This window comes from Rhyacophila brunnea, unplaced genomic scaffold (assembly GCF_057557595.1).
Source record: "Rhyacophila brunnea isolate RB1 unplaced genomic scaffold, BYU_Rbru_1.0 scaffold_14, whole genome shotgun sequence".
NCBI lineage: Eukaryota > Metazoa > Arthropoda > Insecta > Trichoptera > Rhyacophilidae > Rhyacophila > Rhyacophila brunnea.
The window spans coordinates 20,017,218-20,038,537 of NW_028232796.1; the positions used below are offsets into that span (position 1 = coordinate 20,017,218).

At 29.9% G+C, this 21,320-nt stretch overlaps 1 protein-coding gene across 1 annotated transcript in view; it reads left to right on the forward strand.

The window, feature by feature from the left end:
- kn (EBF transcription factor knot) overlaps positions 1–21,320 on the forward strand; it is a 225,956-nt gene that overhangs the window by 75,256 nt on the left and 129,380 nt on the right. The window contains exon 7 of the mRNA XM_085942363.1: positions 3,072–3,140. Within this exon, the coding sequence (XP_085798489.1) occupies positions 3,072–3,140 (69 nt within the window). The remainder of the gene's footprint in view (positions 1–3,071; positions 3,141–21,320) is intronic.

Genomic DNA, 21,320 nt, shown 5'->3' on the forward strand with positions numbered 1-21,320 from the left:
GTGAGAAGTAATCTCACAAAGTTTTCTCCTCTGATTCACTTCAGGTAGACTATCATAATCTGTCGAAACTTTTTTGCAGTCTTTACGACATTGCCCGTCTCTTTTCAGAAGTTCTCAATACCTATAGAAATATTATAAAAGTTTTAAAATATTTATTTTCAGAATCAAAATTTACAATTATTTACAACTAGCTCAATATGGTTATAATAATATATAAACCAAAGAAAATACATGATATAAATGCATCGCTATCATTCATTAAAAATATAATGTTCAGATAAAACTGTAAGTTTAATTTAAACTTAACTACCTCTATGAAATGTTTAATATCTTTGCTTCCTGGTTGATAAGATTTAATGTTTTGTACCATTTAGTTTCAGTGGAAAAAATTAAAGTAATTTAGTTCCGATTTGATAAAAAAAATAGATACATAGCTATCTACATAAAAGTATGAGTCTATACTGATGATTTTATATAACGTCATTATCAAGTTCTGGGTATGTTTACCACAATTTATGGGTATTCAATGACATTCGTAAAAAAACTTTTGTTAAAAGTTCTAGCTCCAGCATGGGTGAATAATTACCAAACATAATATATAAAAAATTGGTCTTACAAATAAGTCTAATGAGAAAGAAAATATTTTTAAAATTAATTAATCGATATTAAAAAATGAAAAATATTCGTGGTATTTACGAGGTTTACAATTTTCCGTTGTTTCGATATGATTTATAAAGTTTTTGTAAATAATTGTTGAAACAATATTAGATATGTTGTTACGAGAATCTTTCACTTTGTTTAGTTTTACATAAGCCGTTGCAATTATTTTATATTGGTATATATATACCTATGATGCTATTTTTAGCTCCATGCTGTCTGAATGAAATTATATAATAACTTTAATATATAAACTATTCAAAATTGGAAGTTTTTGACTGGTTTTAGAGCTGAGTTGCATATACATACAAACTGTTGATAGTCTCTGTCGCGAGCAATATCCCTCCAGTCCCGCGCAGCCGTGATCCAAAGCGAAGGCCAAAGACATTGAGTGAATAGGCAAAGGACAGACTCCCCAGGGGCTAAATCTCCCTCCGGGGGTGGGTTTTGATAGGCGGGGGTGCGGTGGGCGGGGCGGACGACTATCGCGAAGATTTGTAGGGGTAGGCCGACACTAAGTGTCCGTGCTGAGACAACGGGGTAGTTTTTTTTTGGGAAAACATGCGAGTGTCCGCATTTTTCAGCTGAATCATTTGGGATATTTTGCACGAAAATGACTTGCGCGCATGTATAATTTAGCGATTTTCTGCAATGTATTATGTATAAATCTCACGAGAAGAGAGAGTTATTGGGTATTTGTGGTGAACGCACATTTAAAAATGTATTGTTAGTTTGAGAAAAATTCGTATAAAATACGTATGTAGGCATACGGTGTTAGAAGAAATAAATAACCTACACAACTAAGTATCCACGTGCATCTGGTACTTAGAGCGGCTGTATATAAATAAATACAATGCCCTAAGTCGCGGCTGGTTAAAAAATCCAAGATATATTTTTTTAAATAAATGTTGCTGCCACAGTACAAAAGTACAACTATTTGACAAAATGTCAGTGTTGACTTATGAATTACAAAATATAGAGAATCAGTTTCTGGGCAAGGCTGCACTATTTTTGTAGAGATTTATTTTACCATAATATTTCAGATAAATTTGTATGACACCAACATGAATATCAAAGAAGTATTTATTGTTTTAGTGCAATACTTAACTTTATTACATAAATTGATTTAATTTAAATATGGAAAGGAATTTGCTTCATTATAATTTTTGATAACATGTTTATTTTTTAAGATATTTACATAATAATAATATATAAATTATTTATAAAAATATCTAATTAATAATAAAATAAAAAAATTACAAATTATTAATACTAAAGCGTATTCTAATGCCAGACAACCATTTTATAAGAAACTAATTTTTATCAAACATCAGATACCCTAAACGGTAATTATTGATATCTATGTATTTGAAAAATATGTATTATCTATTTCCGATTATTTGCCGAACAAAAAATTCCCACTAAACTTGAATAAGAAAATGAATAATTAATTAGAAATACCTTCATGTTATTAATAATTGTTATACCTTTGAATAATTCTGAACCCTTTCCGTATTAACTCATTTAGTGTTAACACCGCGACTGGCGCGTTAAGAGTCGTTGGCCATTAGATGTAATCAACGTGTTATTTAAATATGGAAATTAAAAAGTTAGCACTGATTGTGTTATTAATTGAACTGATTATTGTTTTTTACCGATCAGCGATCCAATTATTCTGAAGATCGCATTGACGATTGTCAAGTTCCATAGAGCAGACAGTACCATATGAAAATTAAGTTTGAATTTTAGTTGCAGGATAGTTTTAAGGAGTACCTAGTAGTTTACTACTAGGGACATCTGGCGACATAATACAAGACATGAGATCTAATACAATCTACAGATAATTTACACATAAAAATGTTTCAATTATTCAATACATAATATTGTCACTTCGATTCAATAAAAATAAAAATAATTTAAATTTACATAGATTTTTATTTTTTTTTAAAAATGGTCGTTAAATTTAATTTTAAACATATAGAAATTGTTAATTATTAAAAAAATGTCTTTGACATATTTAAAATAATTTATCATATTTAACTACATTTTAATGATAAAAAATAACCATAAGATTGCGGAAGAGTGGAAATTTACGCACATTATTTTTTAAATATTAATTTTTCTTTTTACGTATTGAGTAATAAGTCAGTAAATTATATTAAATTTCATGTTTCATATTCTGTCGCTGGAGGTATTACAATTTGTCTTAGAATTAGATTGAAAATATTATACAATAAAAATATTCCATATGACATCTTTATGAAAAGGTATTTTACGGTTTATTTTTGTAAGTGAATGAAATTATTGTTTAAAAAATAATTGAAAAAAAAAATGGTAAATCAAAACTGGAGTAAATTCATTGAATAGCTGATAAGCTTGAATTTTCTGTTGTCAACTGTGTTTTTTTGTTTCAGCCGGTGCTGTGATAAGAAAAGTTGTGGCAATAGAAATGAAACACCTTCGGACCCTGTCATCATTGATAGGTGAGTGATTTTATTTATAATTAACTTAGGTATATACTTACATTTATGCTCATTATCAGGTACCTATATGTGATTGTAATATTTATTTGACTAATTATATAATTTGTTTTAAGAAGTGTGAAGCATTTGCAGTTTCAGTTATTCTGTAATACATAGAAATATCATTTTTTTTAATAATATTCAAAAAGACACAACCAATTTTTTTTCTACATTCCTTGCATTTGTTACAACACCATTCCGTCATATTCATTAAACTAAACTTTATTTTACTGAATAATTATTTTCAATAATAATATTATAAGCTATCTATCTTCATAGTTATTAAAATATTAGTAAGTAGTATAATCACATTAAAATGGTGATTTTATATTCTTAATTTATAAACACACATAATAACTGCTATACTCTCTTAAAGTATCTTTACATGGTAGACGTATTGGTTATCAATTTTGAAAATTGTAATTTTAGGGTAAACAACTCATTGTTAGGTCGGTTTAAGATTCTGGATGAAAATGAGCTTTTGCTCGGTCACATTTGTGAATTTGTTTTCATCCATAAAACACATGTAATTGTCGGTGAGATATTTTTGGTAGAAAAAAAACTGTTTATCGCATGTATGTAACAAGTTTCATTTAACATGGGTCTAAGGTAGGATAGCAAGATGTTGCGTGAGCACTTGCACACATGCAGCTTTTTGCGGTCAGTCATTCGTTTAGACTAGGCGCGTGACGTCACTGTTTCAGCATAATTCTGCCTGTGTGTGAGGAAAAGAGTTGCAATACTGCAGGTCATTTTGATTTATGACCATGTTGCAGTAGAGACAATTTTGTGTGCGGCTGGGCATAAAAATCATTTTCGTTCCATTAGTAAAAGTTAAACATTCAAAATAATTTTGAAATATGTAATCAAATTTTATTTCAATTAAATAAAACTAATATTATATTTTTTGGAATTGAATTTTAAGCCAACTATTTAATTTTGTTCTATTAGTATGAAATTCTATCTAACAGAACACTTAAAAAGTTGTTCTTTCAAAAAAATAAGTAATGTTACGTTGATATTTTTGACATACATACATTTATCCGAATAACTCAGTAATTAAGATAATTAATTAATCATTATGCTACATCCTCCACATGTTAGTTGAGATAAATATTTGACTTGTATTATACCTACCTACCTGTTGAAAAAATATCCAATCTTATAATATACTTTTATATTGATAGCTGAAAAATTTGTCAGAGGCAGTTTTTAGAATCCCTCAACAAAAACAATGCGATGCTTTTGGCATTTGACTGAAACAAAAGAGTTCGTTTTTTTTCGAAAAAATCGCAGCACAAAAGTTTGGCTGTACGCGAACTCTCATACAAAAAACATCGCCTATTCAAAATTTCTCTTCCGCTTTTGAAATGCCAAAAAATGCTCCATTATTATTAGGCACGCGGAAAGTTTTTTAAAGCCCCCCTCCTTATCCCCCGACTCTTTTTACCTCGGTACCTCACTGTCCTACCTTTCCGTCACGCTTTTGAATTATTGTTTTTCTCGTTGATTTTCAAGAACAATGGGAATATTCACCATAGATCATTTTATAATTTATGTTATAAACATATATTTTATATATATATATATATTTATTAAATTATTATTAAATTTGTAGATAGGTTGGTATATATTTTTACAATTTTATTTAAACTTTAATAAAACTGGTTTTCTTATTAAGTACGTATAACCCTTAAGTCAAATTGATATTTGGGAAGAAATTAATAAACATTAAATGAAATTTTCATTCAAATTATTATATTTGACAAAAGCTTACGTGACCTGGGTTTTGCCTTTCATTATATTTAGATAATGTATATCACTTTTGCGTACAGTTGTACAATTACTTTAGGTAAACAGATTACATATACACATACAGAGCTTGCAGATTTTGAAGGTAAAATCAGGTTACTCAAACCGATTTATATGGAAAAGCTCAAAACTTTCATCAATTAAAATAATATAAGTAGGTAGTTAAAGTATGATTGTATATATATATATATATATATATATATATGTATATATATACAATTGAATTTAGATTTTAATATATTTAACGTAGTTGTTAAAATAACTCGTTAATTAATTACTCCAATATATAATTTAACAACATACATGGCAATTTTTCTTTTAAAAATAATTAATAAGATTACCGAAATAAAGAATATTAATTGAATATATCAATTCTGACCTGCTAAGTAAAAATACACTGTATATTTAGAGATTATGTCAAAACAATCTAATAATTTTACATAATATAAAAGAAACGGTAGTTTAAAACTTAATTATGTTCTCATTTCACTAATACCAAAAACACTGTCTTTTTACTTAGCAGGTCAATATTATTCTCTTCGCATAGTTTCATTTTACTTTAATGTCATAATAAATTGATAGAATTCTGTATTAGTAAAGTCCTATTTAATTAAAAATAATTACAAGATAAAAAGAACTTTTTATGTACAACGTTTTTAAATTTTCTGTTGAATCATATAAACTTGACTAGACTAGCTTAAACGATCAAAAAATTTTGTACTTGATAGAAATAATACTGAAATTTTTATTTTGACATTTCATATTGATTTCCATAGTAACGCACGTATATATTTATAATTTAGGTGCTAGGACCCCAGACCCCTAGCAACCAATAATAGTGGATTGGATTATGGATTTCTTCTGAAATATATTTTCAGAATTACCTGAAAATGAATTCAATTCTACTTAAAGATGTCTAAAAGTATAAAAAGTATGCATTGGCATCGTGTTCTGATATATTCTAAAAGTTTCAAATGTCTAGCTAGTCGGGAAGTTAGTTAAAAATTGATTGCAAGATTTATACCGGACAAACAACCACCGGACAAATAAGAATACTAGCTAATAAAAACGTTGTAAAATACTTTTATGCATGGTTTTCCAAACAAATTTCAATAAAATATCATGATAATTCATAACATGGTATCTTTCCGACATACACGTTATTAATAGACGTATTCGAACATTCATTCTAACTTTAGCGAAACGTCGATAAGGATGATGTAAACTTTTGATGTGACAAACAATACAGAGTTCCGACAAAAAGCATTTCATTTTGGCTTTTGATATTGTGTGCAAGTAGATTGGCCATAGAGTGAAAATATTGGGGTGGAATCGACAAGGCTAATCAAGGAAACAATAGCCGGTTTAGGCGGTGAAGTTTTATTTTTAGTGTTTTGATTGCCTGTTATATATTTAATGCAAGGGTATAAATATTATGTCGGCAAATTTACAATCAACCCAGGTTTTATTAAAATTATTTTTAAAATCAAATAAAAAATTATATAATAATATAGTGATCAGTGGATCTATTCTATACTTATCGACCGCTAAAGTGATAAAGTGATAAATATTATCAAACTTTGGGAAGGTTTGTATCAAAGAATTAGCACTTATTGTAACAATTACAATAAGTTGGTTGTAATTGTTGCAATAAGTGCTATATTTAACAGCACCTCTCTTGGCTGTGATAAAATTTAGAGCGAGATAGACAGTTTTGACTGTTTAGACGTTTAACTTATTGTAACAATTATAATACCTCAATACAAATATGTAATAAATACTATCACTTTATCACTTTAGCGGTCGATAGTCGCCTTGTGTATAGAATAGACTCGCAAGACTGGTTTTATTCACTTAAAAATACATTTTTAAGAGTTACTTGTATACATATTTTGTTGATAGGAGAATCGTTCTTAATATGTATATGTTTGATAGTATTGTTAAAAATAAAACAACCATCCATGTTTCAATAAACCCTATTTCAAGAATAATGTGTCTTATTTTTAAAAAGATATAATGAGGATTAACTAGGTTTATTAATGTTTGTGTTAATCAATATTTATAACGGTACAAAATTTTTCTTGTCATCGAATTATTTGTAAGATTTCGTTGAATATATATAAAAAATAAATATTAAAGTGCATGTACGTTAAGAATTAAATTAGAGACATTCCTGACGATGGTTAGTAATCAAGGTAATTACGTATTATTGGTACCTTGATTCAATCTAAAAAAAAAAACCATTCGTTAGTATTTGTAAAATTTATGAAGTGCTTTAATTGAACGACTACCTACTAATTAATTTTGTGGTAATTAGTAGAACATAAGTGGATTAATTGGTAGAGCACATTGACCCCACATGGATTTAGGTTCGAGTCCTGTCCGAAGTTTTTTCGGTATTTTTTTTTATAATATGTATGTTCCTGAGATGTTTCCAAAGTATAAAAATAAATAATAATTATTCTTTATTGACTTATCACGATATTTATGTACTTACTTTTATGGTGACACTTCGTGTCATATATTCTTATTACAGTATGTATACAAATTGTCGTAATCTGTTACGATTTTCATTAAAATCCTATGAAAAATGTCGGAAAGTCACTAAACAAATACACTATTATTAGCGGGAATATATCCGGCGGTTTTCCTCCGGAAGGGGAAAACCCATCAGCGCACGCGTACGCCACGTGGCCGCATCCCTCGCGCCCCCGCCCCAGCAAAGTTTGTTACTACCCCGCCACGTGTGCGGTGGCGTTGCGCTATTTACTCTGATTAGTTGATGCTAACTGAACAAAGTGTTTCGTGTATTTTATGAGGGAGATTGTAATAAACTACTTTCATTGTTCTTTGTGTTTAAATTAAAATGCATTTTGAAAGATAATATTGAAATCGCTTCAGCTATACTAGAGACCCAAGTAAACGATAAAAGCATCCAAGCAGGCGCGCACACAAAACAATGCTTTTACAAAAATTCATAATAATTAATTATTTATTTTTAATCCGGTGGGAGGAGAGGGTAGAGTTAACAAAATCAGTTGCCACTGACTTTTATATTTACCTCACCGGGTATATTCAGCATACCCAGATACTTCGCACTTTTAGCCTAGCGATAATTACCTGGTCTGAAAGTATAACTAAGGGTGCTCACCTATGAGTTATTGCAATCTGTCGGATTAAATGTGCGTGGCCTAGAGATTATAAATTTATTAAAATCGTTAATTTTCGTTTGTGACGTCCACGCAGTTTTATATTTAGACATACAGCATCAGATGGTCTCACAAATTCATAAGTGCCACAGGTCTTTTCAGTTCAGATTCTCAATCATCTAGCAAAGAGACGAAGTCATATTATTCCAGTCAACTGAAAAAAATAAATTGCATTTTTCCGTTGCTGGAGAAGTTAGGATTCTAACCTCCTTCTGTGTGTGCACCTATTTCAAGTATCGCTATATTATCAATTAAGAAAATTATTATCGTGACTTTTAACTTTAGATAATACCAATCCTTTTGATTATGTAATAACTTACTTATTCATATGTTGTAGTACGAGTACCTGCTTCAAAACGCATATTTTATTTTAAATTATCAAGTATCGACTACTTTGAATACCGACCATGAAATTGAGATGAGGTAAAAATAATTACAAAATAAAAAGAACTTTTCATATACAACGTTTTTAAATTCTGTTGAACCATATAAACTTGACTTGACCAGCTTAAATGATCAAAAAAATTTGTACTTGACATGTCATATCGATTTCCATAGTAACGCTTGTATATAGTAATAATTTAGTTGCTAAGACCACCCCCTTAGCAATCAATAATAGTGGATTGGATTACGGATTTCTTCCGAAATAACTTTTTATACAAAACAGAATTAACTGAAAATGAATTCAATTCTACTTAAAGATAGCTAAAAGTAGTAAAAGAATGCATTGGCATCGTGTTCTGATATATTCTTAAAGTTTCAAATGTTTAACTAGTTGGGAAGTTAGTTAAAAATCGATTGCAAGATTTGTACTGGACAAAGAACCACCGGACAAATAAGAATACGAGCTAAGAAAAACGTTGTGATTACCTCTCGGGACTCTAGTATATCATATATTAAAATACAGATGTACATTGCATAGCCCAAATGTGTGATAAAAAACATCCATTATATAGACTAACACTGGCTATACTATACACTATAATACGATATCTCTCGGTGAACTATGATCCAACCAACTGACCTTAAATATTATATTTAAATTTTTTATTGTAAAAATACTTAAAGAACTTTATTTTATAGTATGCTTAAATATATCAAAAAGGAGTGAGGACAGTTAGCAAAACGAATGGTTAAAAGGGAACGGGAATCTCCCTCAGCCAACTAAAGTAATTTGATAATTGAATTTGTGCAATAGCGTGCAAATGATACTGCACGTATAGCAGGAAAAGCCGCAAACTGCAAACGATCTATTGCAAAAAGGCCGGCGTGATGGCATTTTAGTATCGGAACACAGCCTTTCGACGAAGGCAATACTTGTTTTTGCTACGGCTGAAGTATGTATACTATGTATAGCAAATTGTTTTAATGGTAAGGCATACGTCTGTTGCAATTTAATACACAAATAATCGATATATTAATTAAGTTCCAACTGACAAAGATATATGTATATATATCTTGTATGGTCACTGTATGGTATGTAACTGTCAATTCATGGTGAAAATGCATTATAATATTAATTTAAATAAAAAACAATTTTATCGAACTAATATTCCATTGTTATTATAATAAAATTTGACCGGTTTTGTTCGCCTCAGACGTTTTTAATCAAGGCTATACTTCAGCTGAGGCATGGTCTAAAAAGATCGCGATAACGCAACACACAGATTATGCAAACGACGCATGACGAACAAAACATAATTTGTCATAAAAATTCAACATGCATCCATTTAATGTTATGTTTATTGTTATTTAAGTAATAATAATAATATATTCATTGACATGTTTTGTTTTTCTAGTAAATACGTAATATTTTTTAGTCATCTTTACACTATTTAAGAATTAATTCCTCCGACGCCATCACAAAACAAATTGACGTGCGAACAGATCGACTATCGGTCTCCGACTGGCAACGCATGAAAATTTACGTCCCACCTATTGTTGAAAATTATTTGCCGTTTCACTGAAGTATGCTCTTAAGTAGTAAAGAATATACAATAAACTGACATTTATACAAGTACTAATAAATTTAAAAAAAGACAAAACGTTCACAAATAAAACAAATACATTTAACCAGCTTAAAGCACATTTATTTGATTAAATAAATAATTCGAATATTAATATTTCATGATGCATCGTTAATAGGAATCTAAAACCGGCAATCCTATTTGTTAACCTAAAACAAAATAATGAAATGACCACTTAATCTATAACACATTTGGTATATCACAAGGCAATTAATTATTTATCAATTATTCGAAATTTAATAACATAATAATATTGAAACTATTATCAATTTATTAATATGAATACCTTCATGAAATAAAATGGGAACTATGTGCCAAATATTCAAAACAAAAAAATATTCAATAATAAATTCAAAACATGTAAAATTCAAAAGTTGATTATTTCTTTTGTGAATTCGAATAGGTACCCTTAACATATTACGTAAAAAATAAAGAAAATAATGATTATTGTTTGGCAACTAGCTTTAATTATTCGTGGTGATTTGAAAAATGCACTATGTCATTTGGACTGTTACTTAAAATATGGAGTTCCACCTGAATTTCTCTTTTGAAGGACTATATTGTGCCTGATATTTTAAGCACAAATTTCAACCATTTACATACAACTGAGATTTTGACACTTTGCTGTTGAATATAAGCTTGAAGTATTTTCTTTATGAATTAACTCCATTTTTAATGCATTACCATGTTACATATTTTTTTGCATAATATTCTTTTTTATATTTTTATATTTATAAACTTTTTTTAGAATATTTAGCTCATAGTTTCTATTTTATTTTGTGTATTTATATATTATTTTTAATAAAAAGCTATGAAATCCAATGTCAGTGGTGTGGGCAATTAAACAATCACTGAAATACAGGAGTTTTGAGAAAATTCGTATAATGAGGAGCTAGTGTCTTACACATTAGACTATGAAGGACCACATATTATAAACGGCTAAGAAGACAATTACATACGAGTATAATGCAATATATATTGACAAAAACTTTTCCAAGTGGTTACTGATAATTAACGATTGACATGATGGTTGTCGGCCTCCGATAGCAAAGGGCACGAGAAGACGTAGAAAGATTATATAACTACTAGAATTAACAAATAATCATTTTAAAATTAGGACGCACATGTGTCTAGGTTCTCCTATCATAATTATTACAAAAACAAGTGTCAGTTCTTAATTTTTCTATACAAGAAAAAGTGATCGCCACTTTTCACGATTTGTAAAGGGTCGGTTTGTGCTTATCTTGTGCTTAAAGTTGTATAAGAAAATTTTCACACCTGATTATACAATGAATGATTCCATTTCTTATTTTATGGTGATGGAACCTAAGGTAAAGCTGGGCTACCTCTACCTACTTCGATATTCTGTGGATACTTTGTTTGCTGATGTTGACTCGTAGCAATTGTATGTATTTCACCACGTTTTTATTAGCTCGTATTCTTGTTTGTCCGGTACAGATTTTTTCCTGTTTGTCCAAGATTTTTAACTAACTTCCCGACTAACTATACATTTGAAACTTTTATAATATATCAGAACACGACGACAATACATACGTTTAATACTTTTGGCCATCTTTAAGCAGAATTGAATTCATTTTCAGTTAATTCTGTTTTGTATGTTTCGGAAAAAAATCGTTAAAAGTAATATATACTACTCACTATTATTAGTTGCTAAGTGGATCCTAGCAACTAAATTATTAATATATACGTGCGTATGGAAATCAATATGAAATGTCAAAATGACATTTCTGTATTCTCTAATATTTATTCAGTATTTCTATCAAGTACAATAAAAAGTATTTATTAATACATAGAATTGTTAAATTTATATGATTCAACAGAAAATTTAAAAACGTGGTATATAAAAAATTCTTTTTATCTTGTAATTATTTAATATTATCATATACAGATATACAGTTTATTTATGAAAGTCAAAATAAATGTCTAGAAGCTTGGTGTGTTTGTGAGGATCATTTTATTTTTAACATACCTCGTCCATTGTAGTATATATTAAAACCTAGCTATCAATACAAGTAAGCCATTGTTGTTTTTAAACTGTTCTACAAAATAGTTTATTGGACAACGTTTATACAAAATTTATTACAGTTTACCAAAACTCGTATATTTCGACTTTATTCTAATCAATTATCGTTTATTATTTAAAGAGCGCACAGCCACGACCATCAATTTTCCATATCAATTACGCACGCGACACCAATAAAGATATTACATGAACAAATCTAATCACTTAAACTGAGTCCATGTAAGAGGGGGCAGGGGTGCCCTTCCACTCGTAGGACGCAATCTTAAAAACATGAGACCGTTTTGGGTCGTAAAAGTTGGGCGGCGATCAACCATGTATGAATTTCATACCAACAATTGGGCGATTGCAAATACACATTGAGGCCTGTAACCTATAGGTCACTTTTCATTTTATTATATTTATAATACAGAGTATAGACTCAGGGTTTATAATATTTGTTAATTAAATATACGATATTCGGAATCGGAAAAAACACTAGTTTATATTAAAAGAATCAATTATTTTTTATAGACGACTAAAATTAAAACAAAATATAGTGCAACCACAATATAATATTATTATATTAGATTATGCATACACATAATTAATGGTATCCATAAAGGATTCATTTTTACCGTAATACTATAATCACTCAGTTTTTTGCATAATAATAATATATTACGTTAGTAATGTCAGTTTATATATAGATTCTAAAGCTCTATAAGTAGACAAAATCCTAATAAATTTAATAGAATCATACAAAGCTTAAAAATTATTAAAAAAAAAAAAATAACTGTCAAATATTGTTAACTCCATCTACAAGTTTACAACAAAAAGTGATACTCCTAACATAACCTAACCTTTCCCAGTAAAGTAATAGTAAGTTTCATATTACGTAAATTACTAATTTGACGGTTTTTGTATAAATTTACGTGATTACTTAATATTTTAAAACATTTTTAATAATGCAAACTGCTGGAAACTATGAAAAAAAAAATTATCTTTTGCAACTATTTATTATATGACGCAAACAGTTCACATTTTACAATATTGAAATGGGTTAATTAAATAAACACTATGTTCATTTCATAGATAATATGAGGCGTCTATTTACAAAAAGCGACAAGTCCACAATTCGATATTTGCGGGAAATAACGTTTTTACTTTCAAGCTTCAATTATTTATTTTAACGTGAGATTATTTTTTCCGTTGTAGTCTATGTCAAAATGAGAACCAAATGGTAATTTGTTTGAGTCGATAAACTCGTAAATATAATAAATATAGGCAAAATAAAATTGGACGTAGCGCTACTTAAACCTCACTTTTTAATTTATTCCGCATATTCCACATATTTCCGTGGCACTGTCATGAGTTTACCGGATGCTACAGCATGGGAGACCCCATTTCCAACATTGAAAGGGAAATCAATCAAGCTTTAAATAATATGAAACACGGACTTGGCGTTTTTTGCAATAAATCGAGACTTATATATTTTTTACTTTTATTGAATATACTTCCTAGGTACTTTGCGGAATCAAAAGTGGTGCGTTTTTTGCAGTTAACATCCATTTAAGTAAATATTTATAATACGTATTGATTTAATCTATGTAATAAAACTTTCTCTGCATCTTGTATCGCGATTTCCAGGCTATAACGAGTTAATCGAATATCTACTCGCCCTGTCTCGCGGCACGGCTGGGCGGGTGCAGTGGATAAAAATCCACTTTACAAATTTGTCGGAGATAATTCACTACCGTAATAGAATGAGACTTGTTTTGGGGGAAGGGGCCAAATTCGCGTGATTCGACTATACATAGCGTCATGGCCCACAATGCATTGTCGTCGATCCAATGCACTAAATGATTTTCGCTCCATCAAGTGCCCAACTCAAGCGATGCGAAACGACATTATTGATTCTGTACAATAACCCTCGAAAGATTTTTATTGTCTATTAATATCAAGAATGAAACATAATGTATATTCCAAACATCAATAAATATTGTTAAAATTTTTACCTTACATCTTTGTAGCACTAAACATTAACTAAACATCGGGGGCTCCGGTTTCAATTCGTTATTTAGTTATTTGATTTTTTCAAAGCCTGGAGTCTGAACATTAGTGATCGTTTCACTGATATTACTAATTACGTAACTGTTTCTCATTGGACCTCGTGGCCTCTTGTATTGTTGTATGTGTATGTATGTCATCGTACTTCGTGCTTCCAAAAACCTATTTTTTCATTATGCTATCAACATGAAACCATATATTCACCTACTTATATTAGGTACTAATTACATTATTGTTTCTTATTGGGCCTCATGGCATCTTGTAGTGTTAAAAATAAAATATATATTATGTGTGTGTGTATGTAAAGTATCAATCATACTACGTGTGTTCAAAAACCTATATTTTTCATTATACTCTCAATATGAAACATTATGTTCACCAATATACACCTCATTGCCGGTTTTTAAATGTAAATGTAAAAAATATGAACGCTGTTGATGTACTTATTATTGATCTATTTTTGCATTGTCAATAATGAGCTAAGAAATACCTCAACCTATGACAATAACAAATCTTCGACGTATTTTTTAGTTTTATATTTAAAATAATATAATAATTATTATGATTATTAAGCCTCAATATTATTCATTAATTAATAGGTCAAAATAATCGCACTGAAACTTTTAACTTTCTGATTTCTTAGTGCACACGTTTTATTAATTCTTATATAAATGACGACATGAAAAATCTTCTTTTAGTGGTGTTTTCTATTGAGGATTAGTGAACAAATTACGTTTGTCGTATAAATCACTAATACTAATACTAATACTAATACTACTATTACTACTATACTTATTAATTACTGATAATAATGATTCCATTGCCAAGATTATCTCATTTTACATACACGTCTGATCCCTTCTACTTATTATTAGAGAACATAGCTTTTTTTATTGGTTTGACAGTAACTATAAGTTTTCTTTGGCTTCAATAAGCTATCATTATCAATAATCAATAGATGTCATTAAAATATTATAGTTACAAAACTTTCTAACGATTCAAATACAGGTAAGTTAGTTTTTCTTTGTCTACGTGCAATAAAAAACTTATTGTATGTTTGTAATACTAATGCAAGGTGTTTTATTTTATCTTGGTGTAGCCCTATAATAAGGCTTTTTCTCGAAATCTCAAGTATTCCATAATTATTATTAGTACATATTGACTAAACTCTCCTAATAAATTAAATCTGTATTTTTTTAAAGTACTTTTTTTCATTTCTAGAAATCGGGCTTTTTATAAACAGAAATCAATTTAATTATTGTCAATACCTGTATTAAAAATTACAGAAGAGAATAATAATACATTATTAAGGGATTTAAAATCATAATATATACTTAATACAAATGTTTGTATCGACAATCGCTTGTGGGTTAAAATTCCATACGACACATTTTTTTGTTAATATTTATTTTTATGCATATGCATATATTGTATGATTTACCTATAGTTATTGTGATTCAGTCATTTTGGTAGCTGTCATTACCTTTAAATCTACTTCAGTATACTCAAATGCATCACATTACCATACATCTATCAATCTACCCACCGTAATGCACGACTTGTTTCAAAACGCCCTTGGTACGAGGGGCGCTCTCAAATGGGGCGCGCGCCGACAGCGCCCCCGCTCGCCGAACACTCGAAACGATGGCGACACGCAAGGGATGTTACCCTTTCAAATCAACTCAGCCCCCGTTACAGCTAACAGCATAAGGCTCTAGCGGTCAGGAGGCAAGACTCTTGTATTGCGTCACTCGGCTACAATGTGACGTTGATTTATTATTCATGTTTCACTTGCGGAAAGTTTTTTCGTCTTGTACTCACGTTTCCAGCAGACAAAAAAAAATCTCCCGCCGAAATTTAATGCAATTAATTCACTCGCATAGTGAAAGTGTGTAATTGTTATAAAACAAATCATTTTTAAATCAATAATAAATTAATAATAGATTCAGGTTTGACTTGCGATAAGTTGTTTGCTTTGTGCCTATTTATACTTCCATACAAATAAAATAAATTAAAAAATAATTACAAATTTTCTGTTGAATCGTATAAACTTGACTTGACTAGCTTTAAGCTTTAATTAATTTAATCGTTTAACGATCAAAGAAATTTGTACTTGATAGAAATAATACTGAAATGACATTTTGACATTTCATATTGATTTCCATAGTAACACACGTATATATTAATAATTTAGTTCCTAGGACCCCAGACCTCCTAGCAACCAATAATAGTGGATTGGATTACGGATTTCTTCCGAAATAAGTAAATACTTTTCATACAAAACAAAATTAACTGAAAATGAATTCAATTCTACTTAAAGATTGCTAAAAGTATTTAAAAAATACATTGGCTTCATGTTCTGATATATTCTAAAAGTTTCAAATGTCTAGCTAATTGGGACGTTAGTTAAAAAACGATTGCAAGATTTTTACTGTATAAACAACCACCGGACAAATAAGAATACGACCTAATAAAAACGTTGTAATAAACTCTTCCCTTGACTTCTTCTTCTTCTTCTTCGATGGCGCTACAGCTCAAGTTGAGCCCTGGCCTCCTCCACCGCTGTCCTCCAGCCGGAACGGTCCTCCGCACGTCTTTTCCAGTTCCTGATTTATTGTATCTGGTTGGCATCTTTTGTAACATTATCACCCCATCGTGTGCGTGGCTTTCCCACTGGCCTTTTCCCTCCTGGGTTTCCTTCGAGGATCTTCTTCGGTATCCGTGACTCAGGTATGCGCTGGACATGGCCTGCCCAGTTTAGCCTCTGGAGTTTTATGAAGTTGGAGAGTTTTGAATCTTGGTATAAGCGGTATATTTCCGTGTTGTACCTAATTCTCCACTCCCCACCATCATTCATGGGCCCGTATATCCGCCTAAGGATCTTTCTCTCAAAACAATCCACCATTTCAGCTGCTTTCACATTTAGCGTCCATGACTCGCACCCGTATGCAACGACTGTGCGTATGACGGTTTTATAGAGCCGCGTCTTAGTTTTTCTGTGGACATTTCTGGATTTGAATATGGGCAACAATGAGAAGTACGATTTATTTGCAGCGGTTATTCGGGCTTTTATTTCTTCCAGTTCCTCGTTCTCTTTTGTAATATTGGAACTCAGGTATGTGAACCGGTTGACAACCTCAAATTGATGGTTTCCAAAACTGGAACTTTGGCCCAGCCTACTCTGATTTTGTCGGCTTTGTACCATGACTTTAGTTTTGTTTTCATTTACTCTTAAGCCAATCTCTAGTGCGGCCCTTTGGAGGTGGTCAAATTCTTTCTTCCCTTGACACTTTATGCAATTAACTCAGTCATACTATGGTGGTGGGGTGGTATGGTGTAAATAATATTTTTCTTCCTCGTCGTAAACCTCATGACTGAAAATGATGATCACTCCTGAATATGAACTCCGGAACTCCATATCAGTCTTCTTTAACCTTTCCTATCCCCTGCAAGCCTTTTGGATGCTTTCGGTTTACTAGCGAATTCCTTCACTTGGTTATTTCACCATATCACTCTACCCCATTGCAAATGATAAACATGACAATAAATAAAACGCAACTATTTTTATTCTTTATAGCGCTACAACCGTAGGTATGTGAGTATTAGCGTGCTCCAACATACGCATCCATCGAGGTATGTCCAAAGAAATTTTTTTCTTGTTTTGGGCTTCATGATTATTTCTAAATCCAATTCGATACCATCCACATTTGAGACGCAAACTTAGAAAAAATCACATTATTAAAAAAAACAACAACACGCATATTTAAATAATTACAAGATAAAAAGAACGAAAAGTTTTTTTAATTTTCTGTTGAATTATGCTCAATATGCTCAAACTTGTACTTGATATGAAGTAAATAAAAAACAAACAAATATAGAATACTGAAATGTCATTTTGACATTTTATTTTGATTTCCATAGTAACGCACGTATATATTAATAATTTAGTTGCCAGGACCACCTCTTTAGCAACCAATAATAGTCTTTTATTTTTTATGGATTTTTCTGAAATAATTTTCCATATAAAACAGAATTAACTGAAAATGAATTCAATTCTACTTAAACATGGCTAAAGTATTAAAAAATGCATTGGCATCGTGTTCTAATAAATTCTAAAAAGTTTCAAATTTCTAGCTAGTCGGGGAGTTAGTTAAAAATCGATTGCATGATTTATACTGGATAAACAACCACCAGACAAGTAAGAATACGACCTAATAAAAACGTTCTAATAATAAAATATGCTCGGTGATTTGAATTGATTTGCACCATTCACACGAGGAGCATTGATTTATAATACCCACATTAGCACCTTGTATATAATTATACATAAATGGCTTTATTCATACTTTGGAATATATATTGAAAATATCATCTGTCAAATTTACAATATAACTCCCGCATTCATCAATTATTCTATTTCACATATTATTTCAATTAATACAGGAATAAAATATTTAACCACCACTGAAGTTGGTTTCTATAGACATCGATCGTAGCTAATAATTGCAAGTATGTATGTAAAATAACAATTTATCTTAGTATTACGATCTTGTAAATGCTTTTTGAAATGATAAATCAACCAATGCGTTTCTGGAATTAATAGAATATTTTATTAGATAATAAAATATTGCAATGCCAACAAGTTGTCATTCTGACAAGGTTTTCTAGACTCATTGATAATTCAACTAAGATCAATAAGATAATAAATACTTATATAAAGGTGACAACATAATCAATAATTGCAATACGAATAAAAAATAATACATATTACTTCTTCCTTTAGAAGGTTTTCCTTAACATACTGTAGTGCGATTATTATAAAAAAACACAAGTAATTTATTATCAATGATTTATTGATTAAAATGTTTATTTAGTTCAATATGAAATTGTTGTTTTTTAAATACACAAACATTGTAATTCAAATTATTTTTTTTTTCACATATAATGGACATGAAAAATTATAAATGCAAAGCGTTAACGACATGACATAAAGTGAGTGTTAACAATTTTCGAATAAAAATACAGGGTTAATGCGAGTAAATAATAAAATAATAAAAATAAAAGTACACGGAAGCATAGACCCTATCATAAAAACTTAAAAAAAGAAGACATCCAGAGTGCGATGCAAAAGCTTGCAGATAAAATACGCAAAGTCAGTTTAGAAATAAATGTCTCAATAAAAGACAAAAGTATAGGTAAACTGCTTTCCTTACCAAAATTCCTCATCAATGGCATAAAAATTAACCAGTTTATCAATTATAATTTCTCACATAACCAATTTAGCGTGGAATATATTTGGATGCCTGGACTGTATATTCTAAAGAAAACTGCCATTGTCCCTAAAGAGTAAAGTGTTCAACCAATATGACGTGCTACTAATTCTAGAGTATGCATAATAAACATGACTCCTAATATAAGATAACTCCAAAACGTAAGAATAGCACAAAGTGCTTATTGGGCATAATGCGGAGATACCACAAAAGAAACCATTGAGAAAGAAGGCAGAAAAGATTACGCGATATGACAGAAGTTGCCATAAAGTGGCAATTGACTAGATATTATGTCGCTCAGCAAATGGACAACCACCCGTATGCAGCTTGCCGTATCACAATTCACCGTGAAATGTTGTATCGGAAATATAATATATGGTCGTATATTAAAGACCGTTCAACCTCTTTGGTTCATGTCGTATAGTATTAAGATAAAATTCATGCCTAGATAAAACACTTACAAAATACGTAATAAAACCTACTGGTTTATAAGGTTTATATTATAGGTATATAATAAATTAGAAATAAAAAGTATAAGTCGAATATATTAAATATTTTATGATGGCGTTATTATCACATATTTCAAATCAATCAATATCAAATTAATGTTCTAATTGAATCTAATAAAATTTGAGTATCATTGTCAACACTCTACGAACAACGCGTAATTGTTTCATCTCAATGCTATACAGTCATGTTTTCTTGTAAGACAGCCAACAGTTAACCATGCTACGTTAAAATGTAATACGTACAATTAATATTTAACCTTATAAAACAACTACAAATAACCGTTGCCAACGGCCAACAACTAGTCCTCTTAAAACAATCTGTTAATATAATTTCCATATCTTGGATTTACATATTATCTTCCACTTAGGAATGGACGTGGTAATATACTTTAACAGGTAATTATTATTTCGGTGTTAATTGAGTATGTTTCGAACAAACGGCGAGTTTCTTTGACGTAAAAGACGCAATCGATTTGTCAAAATATTTTAAAGGGGGCCTCGAAACAGTTCAAACCAGTCATCAATATATATTGAAATTAAGTTTAAAATATTACGCAAAGTAAAATAAAATCCATACAATTAACATCTAGAGCCTATAACATACCTACCTACTCAAACAGATAGATTTTTGTACACAAAAATAAACCACTAATATGATTATTTTTTATCATCACCGTCATTATTAATAATAATTATTCTAGTTAAATAATGTGATACCTACATTTATATTTTTAATAGTTGGGATTTATGGTTTTTATTTTATTTCTTATCATGGAAGGCCTCAAAACCTAAGTCTCTAAATCCACCACTAACAAGAACATATTATGTAACAAGTCTTGTTCTTGATTTAATATTTTGGTTCCAAAGTATAATAATTATAATATATATATACATAATACAAAAAAATAATGGTAGGTACATAAAAAGTAAAGCCAAGGGGTACGGTTAAAAAAGTCATTAAATAAAAATATAAGTATACATTTATTTTTTTCCACAAAATAATATTATTAAAGTTAACATCGTAGGTATTAGAAAAAAAAATACTTATTGTAATAAATGAAATGCGAATTATTTTCTTATCAGCGAGAAATAAAGACCGTAAATAATACGGATTGCAGAAACCTCTTTTTTTACACAAAATCATGCAAAGAAAGAGGAAAATAATTTCCTTTTGACTTCATTGTTCAAGGAACTAACTGAATAAGCTCAGTCGCCATTATATGA